Below are 17,326 nucleotides of genomic sequence, written 5' to 3'. Positions count from 1 at the left end.
GCCAGAACCAACACTTGCTTTGTTTGGCTCCTCATTTGTAACTTGAAGGGCCAAAAAAAACAGTCTGTGTTTGCTGTATATTGGTATGGCGTTCGCACGCAGCCTAATACTTCGGAAGTGGAGAATGGATAAGGCGCCCTCCTTGAGGGACTAGCAGGCAAAAATGCAAAGCACTAAAATGATTGTGGAGGCCTATACCAAACGGGTGCAGTGAACCTCAACCTCTGTAAAACATTGGGGGTAGAATACAATTTGACTTATGTAATCCTGTTGGCCTGGGGTACTAGATTCATGAGAAACGAACCTCATAAGTTGCAAATAGCCATACTGGTCAGGAAATAAAGAGCTACCGGGAGCAAGGGATTCGATGCTGTGTTTCACATTAACTACAAATGTAATATATAATATAGGCTTAAATTTCGAAATCGATTAACCTTTTCTTTTCCAGGTATTTTTTTGTAAATTGACCTCTGCACTTTAAAAAACATGTAGCACTTTCTTGTTAGCACTTAGTATTGAATATACGTAATCTTGCTAAATAAATCATTTAATGTTGATCCATGTGGTAAAATGTATCAAACAAGGAGATTTGCTTTTTATGTATCAAGCTTTGTAAAGTTATGTTTATGCACTGCTAAAAACAAAAAAAAAGGTGTTTATAAGTGATTGTCCAAATGACTAAACTGTGGAGCTAAAGCACCATGATATGATGTTTCCAGCTCTGGAATTAAGTTGATCCATGCTAGAGGGAAAAGTCAGCTTCCTAGTTTTAGGAAAGTGATTGAAATGGTATTCGGCTGTGCTATTCAATCAAGGATGGACTTTTTTGAGGCAGAGACTTCTTTCTGCCCCTCCCCCGAAACATTGTTTGGATATTTTATTTGCCCTAGAAAATATCCAAACAGCATCTGGGTCCTTTCTGATGCACAGACGTTTGTGTCTGCCCCTAAAAAAGATTTACCTTTCAGTGCACAGCCCAACATTCTACCCTATGAACTGCATTAGAAAACATTATGTTTAGAACATTAGCAGGAGCATAGGCTGTTTGAAAGTTGCTAACCATTTACAGTGTCAAACAATGTCCTACCTGAGGCATCATACAAGCAATTGCCCTTTTACTAGGAGATAACAATCCTCCTGAACAATGACATTAACTTAGCATTAGAGGAAGGAGAGCTACTAGATGTTCTGAAATCTGTGATTGAAATTCCACCTGAACAAATCATCATTGGATCAGTCTGATCCAAGTAACCACCGACTTTTGTAATCTTTCATTTCTTTGTCAGCTAGTAGAGGGAGAAGTTGGCAATTTCAGAAAACCTAGAGAGCATCGATTAAAATGCCTGAAATTACATCATTACATACGCCGTGTCACATACATTTTTGTCCATTCGGGGAAAAATCCAATCACGGAAGCATGGTTGCAATTATATGAACAAACAGAATGCAAGCAGCTGCTGGTAGTTTTATGTTGAATCTAGCGCTACTTTTAGCACAAAATACACCGTTTCTTCCAAAATGGATGTGAGCATGCAGTTTGCTTTAAAAATTGCACTTAACTCCAGGCTTGCGTTTCACGTAATTTTGCAAAATTTCACCAAAAATTCACGGAATTGCAGAAAGAACAATTACACAAATGTTCAGTTGGTTTTCCATGACCTGCGGCCATCGTTCAAAGCTGTTGCCCACTCAATATCCCACCTGAGTGATGGGGGTAAGAATGTGGTACAAATGCAGAAATAGAGTGAATTTATTCGGGCAAACAGAAGTGTGTGCATCTTTTTACCACATTTTCGCTCAGCACTAATCAGTCTCAAATGTAGCATTCACAAGGACCCTGTCATCCTGTTCATTTCAAGCTATTGACAACTATGATCAGGTAATCTGGCTTTTGGTTTATGATGGTGATGGCACTCACACATTTTTTAGAATCTAAAATACCTTATACCCTTGGCTATAATTCTCTACTTTATTTTGTGTCTTGTAACTCTTTTCTTTTGCATGCACAGATACATATTTTTATATGTATGGTGATATGACTATGGTATTTCTATAGAGCGAACCTAGCCAAAAGGCAGCAGAGGGCTGTGCATGGTCAAAGGCAAGCTAAAAGGTCAGTGAGTAATAGGAGAGGAAGCTGAGTTGTGGATTCGTAATGCATTGTGATGTAAAGTACTTTAAAGATGTGAGTCCTCAACTGTTTCCTAAATTTATGCAGCATCAGGGCAGCCCTGATGGATATGGGGATGTCGTTCAAGATCCTGGGTGCATATTTATAAAAGGCCTGGAGCCGTATTACAATAAGTGCCCCGGCGGTGCAACTGGCGTTTGAGCCCGCTTTGCGCGCTCCTGGGCACGTTGGTATTATAGAAGGGGACGCAGATGATTGTGCATCCCCTCTCATAATACCAATAGCGTTGGTGCACTTATAGCGCCAGTGCTATCAACAGAGGGTGTTTCCTCATTTGCATAGGGGCCTGCCCTATGCAATGAGGGAATTCCTTTGACTCTGAGCCGTATTACAGACACAGGTGCAGAGTCAAAAAAGCCATCAGGAGGCGCACTGACAGTATCATTTAAAAGGTGGCGCACTGGCAGTGCACCTCCCGACAGCAGTCCTCTGCAGGGGATAAAGGGGGTCCCATGGACCCCCCAGACATCCCCTTTCTGGCGGGTGCAGAAAGGGATGGAGGGGCTGACACTCACATCTGAATAGGTGGTGGCCTGACCCCAGAAAGGGTGATTATTTCCACAGATAGTCTGGAGCCAGGGCTGGGGATAAAGGGATACTTGTGCACTTGAAAGACCCTTATTTGAAGTCATATCCAATTCAAAGACACATTTGGGATGCCACAGCCTGTGAAGGTAAAAGCGGTGGAGCAGGGTAGGGGTGAATTTCGACAGACGATGACGAGGGAAAATGAAATAAAAAAATGATTTTTTCCTCATCATCGTCCATCAAAATTCCCCCCACCTGGCCTCATCACTCTTACCTGCATGGCCTCTGGCTGCATTTGGGTATAAGTACTGGGTCTTTGATCCCACCAAATCAGACACTTCTGATCAGAAGAACTGCTGTGTTGCATCAACTCTTCTGGACTGCTGACCTGTGTGGCCTGCCCTTCTGCTGTGCTGCGCTGCAGTGTGCTGCTCTCTGAGCCTTCTGAGAGCTAGGCTCTAATTTGCAACTAAAGTGAACTTCAAGGACTTGTTGGCTTGCCTCCTGTTGTTGAGACTCAGGAAAATCAAAGTCTCTTCCCCTGCTCCTGTTCTTGGTTCACTGATACTTGAGCAAGTGAAACTGATGCATCTCCTGTCGGCTGGAAGCAACACACGGCACACTAGCCCTGTTACGGGATCATCACACTTGGAGCCCAAGCAGTACCACCGAAACTGTTGCATCGACCGATGCTTCGCTGCCACCACAGAAGCGGAATCCTTGCATCCCTTCACCAAGTGTGGAGAAACCCAGTGCATCAACATTAATACAGGACTGAGACCAGCGCATCGATGCCACAGCAGTCTTTGGAGATCGACACATCCCTCCACCATATGGAAGAACCTGAATCATCAGCTTTGGCATCAACCGCATCGCAGCTTCAAACTTCACCTTTGGAAACAAATGCATCATCATCAAGGTGCGAGTGAAATAAATGCATTCCCTCCACTGTGGGAGTGACATCGACGCATCGACCCCCACATCGTCCCTTGCATCTCGTTTTTGCAACCTGGACCAAGGTACACTGTTCCCTTGGTCTTTGTGCATCCTGTACCTGGCCTGCGCTTCATTGTGGTCCGCTTGAAATGTTGACTTTGCCCCAATCCAGAGCGACCTCAAGCAACCCTAAAGCGCTATTTGCTTCTAGGGGTCCCTGGTGCCTTCCAAAGTCTTGGGGAGGGAGGTCACATGGCCCCTCCCTAAACAAAATGAAAACAGCCCCATGAGATGGGATCCCCGAGGACTTCCAAAGGCTTGTAGAGAGGGTGTGCATGCCCCTCTCCCCATTGAAATTGGCTTTGGCCCCTGGTGATCAGATCACCAGCACCTTCGTATGGTTTAGGGAGGGGAGCTCAATGCAAGCCCCCTCCCCTAAAACACTAACATGAGTGAACGGGCAACCTCCCAGATCCCTGACCCAACATGCGGGGAGTAAAAAAGAAATGAGCTGGAGTCTGCCCTTTTTATATTGCACGGCAGATCCATGGATGCTCTGCAGATCTGTGGTGCATACAAAATGCAGTTTAAGACCCTCTGGGGCCCCCCACCCAGCCTAGGAGGCAGAGTATCTGTACCCTTACCACCATTGTTTTTTTAACTTTAATTCTAGGAGAGGGGACTGAGTCCCTGAGTCATAAAGGTGCTGCAGCCACATGTTTGAGTATGTTGTGGCAACCAATCAGATCTTATCTTAAGCTTTTTGCTTTCTGCCACATTTGGTGTAATCCTGCTCACTGTTTTTTAAGGGGTCGCTGTACAATTTTGCTATGGGAAACTGCATGTGCAAAAATGACCACCCCCCCTCCCCTTTTGCATGGGCAAACCCCCCCTCTCCCTTTTTTTCTTGAAGGCTTTGTGAAGATCTGTCAAACTGTGCCAAAGTTATAAGCAAAACTAGCGTTTGTTTTCTAATGGAGATAGATAGATAGATAGATAGATAGATAGATAGATAGATAGATAGATAGATAGATAGATAGATAGATAGATAGATAGATAGATAGATAGATAGATAGATAGATAGATAGATAGATAGATAGATAGATAGATAGATAGATACCTTCAGTAGAGAGAGTGAAGTGCCCTGTTTCACACTCATATGGTGTTGCTACAAGTGAGGTCTTGGATCTCACATGGTTAATTTTTTCAGCTTGATTTCTAGCGATTGAGGAGATCTCAAGTGATGTAGACGTCATCAGGGAGAGTGTCCATATGATACATCAGGTTAAGCTGTAGAGAAGCCCAGACCTAGTGAAGATAGTTATTAAAAACTTTTAACCCCTTCAGCGCAGGGATAATTCCCCCTTGGCACGGGGGAGGCCGCGGCGCAACAGTGCTCGTGGCGAGCCTAGCTTGTCATTCTGCTCAGTTGAGCTGTGCTCATGATGAGCTGGGCTCGTCATGACTCCGCCCACTGCAATAGAACTCCCGCAGAGGCGGGGAATTTGCAACGCGTGGGAGTGCGGCAGCTGTTATGACGAGCTCATCATGAGCACAGCTCCACAGTGCCTCATGATGAGCTGAGCTCGTCATAAGCATAGAAGGGGTTAAAAACAATCTGGCAGAGATTGCGGTGAGTATTGCTTGATCTTTATTTTGGGATTCAGAGTGATACATGAGGGAGGGTAGATGGGTCTGATTTGTCTCTTCTAAATGAAATGGGTGCAAAAGGAAGGAGACAGTGTGAACGTCCGAAAGAATGAGGCTATGGTCATTTCTGAGGTTTTTAGTTAACTGGGAGCTGTGAGTGCGAGTGGAAGGGCGCTATCGGAGAGCGCCCTTCATGGATATGGTTAAGGGAGAAAGGAGTGGGATGTTACATTTACCTAGATATGTATTACCAGCAATGGCAACAAACAGAGCATGGGAAGTTGTCGATGAGGTTTTACTCTGGTGACGCTCCCACTCTTTCTGTAACAACCAGATACAACAATGTCATGCAGCCTTCCCTTATACCGCTGTTGCTTTTGTTGTTCAGAAATAGTGCAGTAGCCACAAATTACGGGTATTGTTGTTCTGAGAGTAGTACAGTAGCTTTCTCCTGTTTCCCTGTGGCCTTTTGAATTGAAAATAAGCATCATTTAACTTATTTTGCTGGGCAGGAGTTTGGTATGCTTGGACTTGAGCAAATGTGTACAAATGTGTTGCAAAGGTGAAGCACACAGGAATACAGTTGTTTCCTGCCTGTCACCTTGTGAGAAGTGACAAGCAGATTCTGCTGATGTCTGTAACTTGGATCCTGGGTAAAGTGCGTGAAGCAGTTAGAGTGATTGTTTTAGATTGTGGGCTAGATCGAGCTACAGTGTTTACACCTCTGTTTAGAAGGTATACAAGCCCCTTGCGCCACTTTTGCTTCATGTTTAACATGGGAAAGTGACGCAAAAGTGGCGCAAGGGGCTTGTAAATCTGCCCCACAATTGTTACTTGTTTCATTGTCTGTTTTTGCTGTACCAGTATAGTTATGTGCATTGTTATTTAAATGTGATGGTGCTGGATGCAATGCTGCTTTGCATCCCATATTGTGTTTTACAAGAATACATTTTCAAAAAACAGAGGTCCTAAGCCTAGAACAGTATACAAATTCAATGTAATATAGACCACAATCGGAAACTATATCTTCTTTTCCTAAACCCAGCCAGGTAAGGAATGTATTTGTTGAATGTAACAGATTTTTTAAGTTTGAAATACAGTTTCACAACAAACATTTCTGTGTGAAGTAGAGCACAAGCCTGTGCTGTACTAGAAGTTAGAGAAAAGGATATAGAAGAAAGAAAGAGCAGTTTACTTCAGGCAAAGAAGTTGAGCAGAACTGGGTACTGTTTTGCATTAGAATGGACAGTAATATCCAGAATAGTCCATACATAAAAAATAATCACAAGTTACACTGTATGTCTACTAAACAAAGTCGACGGTGTTTCGATTCCGTGCTCAAATTATAATGGGATCATCATCAGGACTTAGAGTTTATATTGCCTGGTATTACAATTTAGTTTAGCCCACTAGTGGAGGGGTTCTCCTGGTCTATGCGTGCTTTCTTGGCTCGGCGTTATGCAAGATCCGGAGTGATCGATGGAATTCCGAGTCACACGAATGGAGAGTCTAGGCAGGTCTCCGTTAGAGGTCCCGTCCTGTTGCTATGAGTCTGCGGTCGATAATTTATTCGATCCGCAGTTTTGGTGGAAGCTGTCTGTGTAGCGGTCGGTAAGATACTCGATCCGTGCTGGTTAGGTCCTTAGGCGAAGTGCCGATCCACTTACAAGAATACATGACACGTGACATTTGTGCTAATGGGATGATTATATACTATGTGTTTGTTGTCTAATGGTGCTCTGGTGTTGTACCACAATATCGTAGTTTAAACCATGTCAGACGTAAACATTTTATCCTATATATCTTTTACAAAGTTATTGCCGTATTGGAGTTTATAATAGAAAATCTGCATCCAACGGGACAGTATATTTTGTAAAAGATATTAACAACTCAATTTTTATGTCATCTTATTTCTGACTATGATATGTTGACATATCAGAGCTGTGTGTGGGACTTCAGTATATCTGCCTGACACTTAGGGGGTCATTAGTATGGCGGGCGGATACCCCCGGGAATCGGGTTAGCCAGCAATACTTATGGCAGTCCCGCACCCACAATTAGGATGCACCCGCCACACTGGCGGGCGCATTGCGCATTTGTAACATTGCAGCAAGCAATGCTGAAAGCACCGCCCGCTGCAATGCCACAAAGGCAAGTTGTGCCTTTCAATGCACAAAATGACAGGCACCGTGTGGTGTCTGCCAAGTTGAAATTTGAAATACAGGGGGGGAACCATAGATACCCCCATGTGCACCCCCCACCCCCCAGAGTCCCTGGGGGCCCGCAACGGGCCCCTGCAAGAAAACTCTGCAAGCTTTTCTGTGGCAGCAATGCCACCACGGAAAGGCATGTTTCCTCCCTCATTGTAATATGGCTGGCTGTGTCTAACAGACACCGCCATCTTATTGAACGCTTTTCCGCCCGGTCGACTTGTCGGACAAAGAGCGGCGGACGGTCTTTCTGTCCGCTGTGGACCCACCAGCCATCATAATGACGGGAGGTCTTTTCTGTATGGATGGCGGGCGGATCACCCCCGTCAACCCGGCGGGGGCGATCCACCCGCAATCCTAATGGGGCCCTTTGTGTTTTAATGATGCTTTATGAATTCCTTTAATGTTAATCGACTGTCACTTTTGGAGAAAAAAATTATCATCCACATTTTCACAGGGCTGCTTCTCTTGATCGTGCTTTTTAGGTCTGTTGTTAGCCAAAACCTTTTGAGTTTACTCAAATTATCTGTTCAGTATAGTTATAAAAGTTTTCTGCTAGGACAATGTGTGCTTTTTCGAGACCCCAAAAAATATTTATATTTTTACGCACTTTTTTAGATTACAAAGAGTCTGGCTGCTTCCCAGAAATAAAGAATTGCAAAAAGCACACCAAAACAAAACAGTGAAGGACAAATCATAAATTCTTGCAGATAACGCAAGCCGTATTGGCTTTGCCAGTGCTTGTTTCATATTGGATCCTTATTCTGTGCTCTTCAGCTTACTATAATGGAAACAATAGCCCCACACTTATTAAGAGGCTGTTGTTCATTAGCCAGGCTTAGGTATCTAGCCCTTGAAACGTTATAGAAAAACAATGCAGCACGCCTCCATCACAATGCGGATGTTGGCATGTAGGATTTAGAGAAGTATGCATGTTACAAGTAGCGAAGGCTGTCTTCCCAAATATACATAATGATAGTTTTTAGCATGCACAACACTCACTTCCTGCTTCAAGCTTCCTGGAGCTCATCACGGACGTAGGCGGTACTACCGATTACCACTATTATCTTCACCATCCTTCTAATCATTAGAACTGTTGCATGCATGCATCTTGTCGCTAACTTCATTGTCAAGAGTATATGTATTAAAAATGTGTACACATTCACAAAATGCGATCTCGCCTTTTACCCATTTTCACTTTTGTATACTGTACTTCAGATACCGCACTCTTAAAATTTTAAATGTCCATAAAAACAAAAAGTTTGCTTCTAACCCATTCACATTTCATTAGTCTTCAGACCTTTGACATTTGCCGATATTTCTTGAAAATGGCCAGGCACATGAATAAATAGGGATAGGGGTTCAACATAGGTGCCTACAGCCCCTGTGATACATTATGGCCCCACCATTCAGGAGCCTATAGCGCCGCTTTCAACCTTTGGGCTATCAATATCAGTGGCCCCTAAAAACATTCTTCAGGGGGCACAATCATTACATTGTACGAACTGTCATGCCATCACCTAAGGGCCTCATTTACAAAAAGATGGTTTTGGGTAGCGCCACATGCCATTTTGCTGCATTTCCCTTACCAATTTGAAAGGGCACATATGGTGCATTCCTGTCCTTACAACCGACGCACAATTTGCAGCTGTGTACCAACGCAGGCACCCTTGCACCATGATACAACAGTGTCTCTGTTGCTGGCATGATTGTTTTTGTGCAGGAAGTGGCACCTTCCTGCACATAAACAATCATGAGAGGCGTTTTCCTCCTTTGATGTGTGCTGCAGAATGCAGAACACATGAAAAGAGGAAAAAATAAAGAAATGTTCAAACATTTCTCCTTGTTACGCCAGGTCTAGGGAGGCATACGTTTTTGACTCTGCTCCAGGTTTACATGAAGTTGTAAATCTGAGGCGGTGTAAAACTTTCTTTGGTATTGAATGGAAACACCACTGAGTAAGGGAAGGCAGCGCCTTACTCCATATCTATGAGGCCATGCAAAGCCCTGCAGGGTGGCTTTACATCACCTCATAGATATGACTGAGAGGCCTGTGCCACCTGAGTGTCATAAAAAGTGATGTTCAGGCTGCACAGGCCTCTTGTAAATGAATGAGGCCCGTAGGGGCATATTTACAAAGAATTGGCGTAGGGCAGCACCAAAAGTAATTTTGCTGTGCTGCACTACCCTAATTCGAACAGGCAGGAATGCGCTGTATTTACAAGATTCCTGTATTTTTGGCCAGCGCGCAATGAGCGGCCGAGCTCCAAAGCATGCACCCTTAGTGCAAGGACGCCTGTATTGTTGTCATGATTGTTTTTGCGCAGGAAGGGGCACAAAAACAATCCCGAGAGTCATTTTCCACAGAGCAGCACATGTGGAAAGAGTAAAAAACGAGGAAAATTGCAAACATTTCTCCTTGTTACGCCTGCTATGGGGAGGCGTACGTTTTTGTGCTGCCCCAGGTTTACGCGATGTTGTAAGTATGGGGCGGTGTCAAATTCCATATGTTTTAAGTGGGAACACCCTCAGCTATACCCATGGAATGCCTCCTTGATATAGCTTAGGGCAACGGAGGGATTTGTGCTGAATTGCCTAACTCCATATATATATATATATATATATATATATATATATATATATATATATATATATATATATAGCTATGCAAAGCCATTAAGGGTGGCTTTGAGTCACCTCATAGATATGTTTGAGAGTCCGGCACCTCTAGATCGTCATAAAAAATGATGCTCAGGTGGTGCAGACCTCTTGTAAATGAGGGCCCTGGGGGCCTATACAGGGCCGGACTGGCTACCGGGCGTTTTGGTATGCTGCAGAGCTGGGGGCTGCTTTCGTTGATGGAGACCTGCATGTGCTTAACGAAATTCGTTTTGGTTTATTTATTTCGAAGCACACGCAGGAATCCATCAATGAAATTAGCCCCCACCGCAGTGACATCAGCCCCCAGCTCGGCAGCATGCCAAAATGCCCAGTAGCCAGTCCGGCCCTGGGCCTATTTACCAAGAATTGGCATAGAGCAGCACTGCAAGTCATTTTGCTGCACTGCCCTATGCGAATTCAAATGGGTAGGAATGCACTGTATTTACAAAATACGCTGTATTCCAGTCCTGTCAGCCAGCGCACAATTAGCAACCGGGCGCCAGCACAGGCACCCTCCACTTGCACCATCGTGCAAGGATGTCTGTGTTATTGGCATTGCATAATTGGAGCGGATTGAATCATTGGAGGCGTTTTCCTCTTTATATGCGTGCAACAGAAAGCAGTAAACTTGAAAAGAGGACAAAATGAAGAGAAATAATGTTATTTCTCCTTGTTATGCCACCCCTGAGGAGGCACACTGTTTTAACGCATTCCCAGACTTACACCATGTCGTAAATCTGGGAAGGTGTCACAACTTACATGCGTTGCGTGGAAACACCCACTACAATGCCCATGGCACGCCTCCCTGACGCAGTGTGAGGCAACGCAGTGACTTGCTCTGCGTTGCCACACTCCATATCTACAAGGCCATAGAAAGTCACACTTGGTGGCTTACGTGGCCTTGTAGATATGGCTAAGCCCTGTGCACCACTCAAGCATAAAAAAAAATTGATGTTCTGGCAGCGCCTAGTGCTTGTGAATAAGTCCTCTAGTTCCTAAACCTTTGATGGATGAAAGGATGAGTCTTCTCCAGTAGAATTCGAATCTGCGATCTGCTGCACATACCTTAATCTTCAGCGAGCACTTACTTCAAAGAACAATGTTAACAGCAACCCTATTGCTGTTCACTAACATTGCTGACAATCATTAGCCAATTTATTTTGAACGGTCTCCTATTACATTCCAGTGCAGCTAAAAACAAGGGGTGGGCGAGATTACACCTGTGTTACTTGCAAAACAAATGTTATTTAACAGAAAACTTCGCTTGTTATGCGGAAAGCATTTTGGGGCATATTACCAACAACTAGCGATAACTATCGCTAGGTTGGCTTAGCGGCAATAATATTATCGCCGTGTAGCGACGATTTTTATTGCTTAGGAGCCTTGATATTATCAAGGTTTATCTCCTAAGCGATAAAAATCGGCCAAAATGCATGAAAATCGCTGAAAAGTCAGCGATATTCATGCATTACCGAGCTAATGCTCTTAGCCATGTTATCCACCTCTCATTGGATAACATGGCTAAGAACTGCTCAGGGCAGGTGTTAGCTTTTGGAGATATTCGCGATTAGCGCGAATATCTCCAATAGTTGGTAATAGGAGATAGCGATGTTAGCGACTGTTTCCATTCGCTAACATCTTGGCACGCCCACTTTGCATGTCATTAGTGATACATATCACTGACATGCAAAGTGGGGCCCAAGATGGTCGCTATCTCCTACTAGCTGTCGCTAACTGGTGTTAGCGACAGCTAGGTAATAGGGAGATAATTTTATCTCCGCTTTCTTGGCTTTTAAAGCCAAAAAAGCGGAGATAAACCCCCTTGATAATATGACCCTTTGATCGCAGAAAAACTGTAGTTAAATGCGTACCTCCTGTACAAAAGTTAAGCAGTATTCATGGAGGTCGTGTTAAGTCTAAAACGTTTTTCGGAGCTACAAACATCAGTTTCACAGCTCATGCAAGACAGTTCTGCAATCAGTCTCCCGCGAGGAGAAACAATCTTTCTTGATGGTGAAACGGATCAAATATTGCGCGAAATAAGCATAACGAAAAAAACATAAAGAAATTGAGGGGCATATTATCAAGGACCGGTGTTTAAATTATCGCTGTTTTATCGGCAGGAAACTGCCGTTAAAACGGCGATAATGGGCTTGATAATACATCCTTGCTAATTCCCATGGAAGCCCGTGTTAACCTCAGAACATAGGCTTCCATGGGAATTAACAAGGGCGTATTATCAAGCCCATTATCGCTGTTTGATCGGCAGTTTCCTGCCGATAAAACGGTGATAATTTTAACACCCGTCCTTGATAATATGCCCCTTAACTCCTTCAGGATATTTTTTTCTTTGAGCCTATTATAAACTCCAAGACACTCCTAAGAAAGTTGGGGATGTTTAGAATGAACCGAAAATAACAATAACAAGGCCGTACTACATCAATATGAACTTTAAGAGGCAATTAAATATAGAAGAACGGGCTAGTTGGAAAACGGGAGTGATGAGGAGAGGTGGGACAAGCATGAGGTAGCATAGACAGTGGAGTAACGATACTTAAGGGGGTCCCCCTGCAAAGTACATAGAGGGGTCCCGCTCCGGATTCACTGGGGAGCTCTCAAGCTAGGGTTCTGTGCTGAGGGGACCCCTGGAGCTCGCCCCCCACCCCCCTCAAGCCCCCGCACTGCGGGGCATTTGTTACACCACTGAGTATAGAGTAAGCAGATGAACGTCGGCGTAGGTCATAAAGTGAGAGGGGGGTGTGATCAAGCTTATTACTCACCCGTGTTTGTGACTCTTTTGCGTCCCGTCTGTGCGTTTATGTTTAAACATCCTGACATGCCCCCCTCTCAGGCCACCAGGATCTTTAGCTGAGATGACAAACACGAAACATTATCACAGGCTTCTTTTGAGGACCCACAGCAAAGCTGTGCTGACAGGAGCTGCATCCAAGTCACTCTCTGAGGTGCTTCCTGCCCGAGGACTTCCGACGGCTTTACATAGAGCAGGTTGAAGGGAAGGGGTGTGCAGAAGCGCTTCCTTCTCACGCTCACAGAAACCACATGTACGTCGGTTCCTCTAGTCACCAGAGCTGAGCATTATCTCGAGTGACGGCGCTCGTCGCCCCAAGGGCCTGCGTATTTAGGGAAGTACGGTTGCTCATTTGCAAACTGACTGTTGATGGTACTGGAGATAAACACAGCTTTTTCCATCGAGACGTTTGTGGTCAATGTTTGTGATGCAAGCGGGCACCCTGGTCCTATAACAACCTCTTTATATTTTGGCTTCATATCTGTGTCACAATCACTTATTCAAAAGTCATGTTTTCTTTCTTTTTGAGACAATTCTTTTCGTCACCTATTGTCCTCTCACACGTGTACGTCAGTATTAGACATTGTGCATGTGGATCAGAAGCCCTCAGCAGCAATGTTTGTTAATTTTGCATTTTCAGGAGACAAGTGCCTCATATAACTGAATTTGAGGCGGGCATTTTCGGAGAATCTGAAGAAAACACAAAGGTGATGGAAAACATGTTTAATCTATTACTTTTTAACCCACTACAACACATCGGACAGAGACCAGTGTTAGATTATTGTTTAAAAAATAAACTCATTGCACCAATGAACGTCGAATTCTATCTAACATATATTGTGGGCCTCATAGTTTATTTTGCTTGTGACGTTTGCTGCCAATGCTCTGTATCCTTTGGACAAATTCGTATTTTCATGTCTCAGTAAAATAATATTTGAATGTATTTTTTCAGAGAAAGAGAATGGCCATCCACAGTGATATTAAAATGTCATTTAAATAGGATTGTAGGTGCCCAACGTCTCACCTACTTGTCTTAGTAGGACCATACAAACTGTAGTAATATTTGTTCTAGTGCAGGTGGTATCCATGTTGTAGAATTATGAGAGATTTTTAAAATGCATTTTGTTTGCAACTGTTTCACTCTGTTTAATTCTGTTTGGTCTGTTTTGTGGGAACCATGTACAACTGTATTGAATGTATCAGGTACATTTTTCAAACCCCCCACCCAATAAAATATTGTAGTGTTCCGTAACTGCAATGAAGTAATGCTCTGGAAGGTAGGGTTGGTTGCTAACGTGGAATTTAGAGTTAGTGGGATTCTTTGTCAGGTGCTCCAGGATCTTGGTGTGAATTTGGTCTCTAAAGTAATCACCTATCAAAGAAGATTACTTTCACCATATGCAGCAGTGTGGTTCTGTTATTGAATCTCACATCAGGTGTCGAGTGACATACTCTTTATTCAGCAACTTTATAAACATTTACCTGGAATTCTATCGCAGAGACCTCAACATTATATTTGACTTTCACCAGCATATTTGTTCTGCCTGGAGCACAGGAAATGGCAGAGTAGGACGACCACCTTAATTGACCTTACCGCGGAGGAGTGTGACCTCTGACATTGGATTCCCCCTGGTTTTGAACTAGTTCCAGGGCAGTGTTCGGGTCTCAAGCACGCAGCTAGTCTCGTGAGGAATAGAGGAATCCCCCTAACGGATGCGGTTGCCAAGAGAGCGCGCTCGCCTTGCAGGTCACGATTCTTGCAGCGCCAGCAGGGAGATGCGCGAGCTGCTGATTGCCTCAGACCCTCGCATGTTACTTGTTAACGCAATGTCAGAGCCAGAGCTCACATTTCTAACGGGGTGCCAACGCGTGTCCACATCCTACGTTCCATAGCATTAGCAACCCGCTTTGCTCGCTACCCTGATTGCCAGCTCGACGCGAGGAAGCATCCTATGGTTCTCAACTACTCTTTGGCTTAGCAGCCTGCTTTGCTTCCCACGCTGGTGGCCGGCTTGACACGAGGAAGTGTCCCACATTCCTCAGAAATCCTTGCTGTGCCCAAACCTTTATCAATAGGGTGTGTCCAACGCTGCTTGGAGATTGCTGGTGTTAGGTAAAGCGTATACTTGGTGATACGCTCACCCTTTGGCAGCAATTGGAGGTGCGATTTGCACACGAGCAGGAGTTTTGCAGTCATGAGCTCACCTTCCATTTGGCAAAGCATGTCTCTGGTGATACGCTCAACGGGAACTGGGTCGCAGGTGTTTTATCAGCGCACGGTGTTGTGCACACCAGCAGGAGTGTTGTGGTGATACACTCACCTTTCATTTTGCAAAGCGTGTCAGCGGTGCATGTTCCCATTTCAGGGCTTCAGCTTCAGGTGCTCGGGCACATGTGGTTTAACTGTGCACAGTATGCACACACCGGCCTATTGTTTTTTTATTTTATGGTGTATTGGCTCTGAGAGTTTGTAAAAACACCCCTGATGAGGCAATCAACGGGGGTAGTGAAAAGGACTAAAGGAAGAGCAGCTGTTTATCTGTCACTTCTACAGGCACGAAGGAGGCTCATACTGTAAAGAAAGTGAAATGTCTTATTGCGGTAAATACATTCGGTGTGTTTTCTTGTTGTTTCAGTTCATCATGCAGAATGCTACGGTACCTCAGTTTTTCATAACATCCCCATGTGAACCTCCCATTCCATGGCAAAAGTGGAGGAAAGTGTTCAGTCAGTATGCCTGAGTTTGTGGTACTTATCTTAGCGCAGAGAGGATGTCACCCTTGTTGATGCATTGCATTGGACAGGAAGTGTTTGAACACCTCCCTGACCTGTGAGGCAATGATTCCTCGGTTTAAATGAGTGTGAGATTTGTAATTTCTTCCCAAAGTGAGCACTGTGCTAGAACAGTATTATTTGTGGAGGAGAATGCAACGTCAACTGGAAACTGTAGAACAGCATATCACAGAATTGCAGGGGCGGCTGGTGACATTTGACAGTGGCGGGGCGTAAGCTAATTTGCATATTGCACCGCAGCGAGCGAGCGAGCGAGCCTGAACCTCCTTAAAATCAAACGTTTACTTTTTGCACATATATGTGGCTTGAACCTTACCAAAAGAGATATTACGGCAAACATCTAAACATACGGATGAGCAGGAGTAGTACATAAGTATTGCTTTTTAAGGCACGAGAAAGTGTTTTCAAGGAAGAGAAGGGGGTACACTTCCCTTCCTCTCCATAGTTTATCAGAGAATGGAGCGAGTTTCTCCTCAGGGAAAAATATTTTCACTGAGGGGAAAAACATTACTTGCGTATAGGCATATTTCCGGATTATTTATTGCTGCACCTTTTCCACTTGGGGGGGAAATTCACATTAGAAAAAGTGTCTACGAGAATTCCTGGCAATCTCTTACAGTCATAATCTTCCATTTTAATTGAACATCAAGGGCCATCCCATAAGGTGCTGCTGAAAGAGGTTTGCCCAGAGATAAGTTACAATTTCCAGAGTCCGGGAAAAAGCAGTTGCAATTGTACAGGGTAATGACCACAGCACAGCTTTCTACAACATCTGCGGTAGCGCGCGAACCCTGCTGCTGCTCAAAACTAAGCAGGGTGTTCAAGCTTTTTCAGAAATCTTCCTTTTCCCTCATGCCTTCATGCTTGCATAAAACACAGCTGCAAATGAAACGTTGGAGTTTTTTAGGTTTTTAGGGAAAAAATCAATACAAGTCGTGTGGCACTGTACAAAAAAAAACCGCAACAAAAAAAGAATGACTCAGTGAATAAACATTATTTACCTGGAAAGATGCACGTTTTTTTTATTTTCGTACATCCGTGGCCTATGACGGTGCTCTGTTGGTAAAAATAAAATCAGATCGTCTGACTAAGCTTTCTAAGTACTTGGTGCCCACCCAGCCAGGATTGGCTGGGGGGGCACCATGACTGCTCGCCCAGTCGCCCTGTGCAACCCCGGGGGCTGCAGCCTGCCCCCTGGACATCCCTCTATGGGGAAATTCACAGGGAAACAATCTGCGCATGCGCAGGCTAGTTACTGCCCAAAAATCCACTTGTGCAGCTGCAGCAGGCCCATTATCCCCAACCCCCCCCCCCCCCCCCCCCCCCGGGACTCAGGGAAATTGTGGTGTCTTCCCGATTCCCGGCCGGCAGGTAGCGCAATTATTTTATTATTGCTAATTGTATTTTAGTGACGACGCGGTGGGTCCATGGGGCTTAGTGGGGCTACGCCCCTACGCCCCAATGGACGCACCGCGCCTGCAGAATTGTGTGATTTGGCTTCTACGAGTAGTTTTGGGGCTTCCCTGGAAGAGCAGTTGAGAGATCAGT

At 44.5% G+C, this 17,326-nt stretch overlaps 1 protein-coding gene across 2 annotated transcripts in view; it reads right to left on the bottom strand.

Moving 5' to 3' along the window:
• RGS18 (regulator of G protein signaling 18) overlaps positions 1-13,286 on the bottom strand; it is a 234,105-nt gene extending 220,819 nt beyond the window's left edge. The window contains exon 1 of one of the 2 annotated variants that reach the window (XM_086964483.1): positions 12,957-13,286. In XM_086964483.1, coding sequence (XP_086820609.1) covers positions 12,957-13,006 — 50 coding nt within the window. In that variant the 5' untranslated portion in view covers positions 13,007-13,286. The remainder of the gene's footprint in view (positions 1-12,956) is intronic. The other variant, XM_086964480.1, reaches the window with a different exon arrangement.
• Positions 13,287-17,326: the final 4,040 nt, after the last annotated feature.

Source organism: Lissotriton vulgaris, chromosome 1_1 (assembly GCF_964263255.1).
Source record: "Lissotriton vulgaris chromosome 1_1, aLisVul1.2, whole genome shotgun sequence".
NCBI classification, from domain to species: Eukaryota; Metazoa; Chordata; class Amphibia; order Caudata; family Salamandridae; genus Lissotriton; species Lissotriton vulgaris.
The sequence above is the reverse complement of the archived record's forward strand: the minus strand, read 5'-3'. Positions and strand labels throughout refer to the sequence as shown.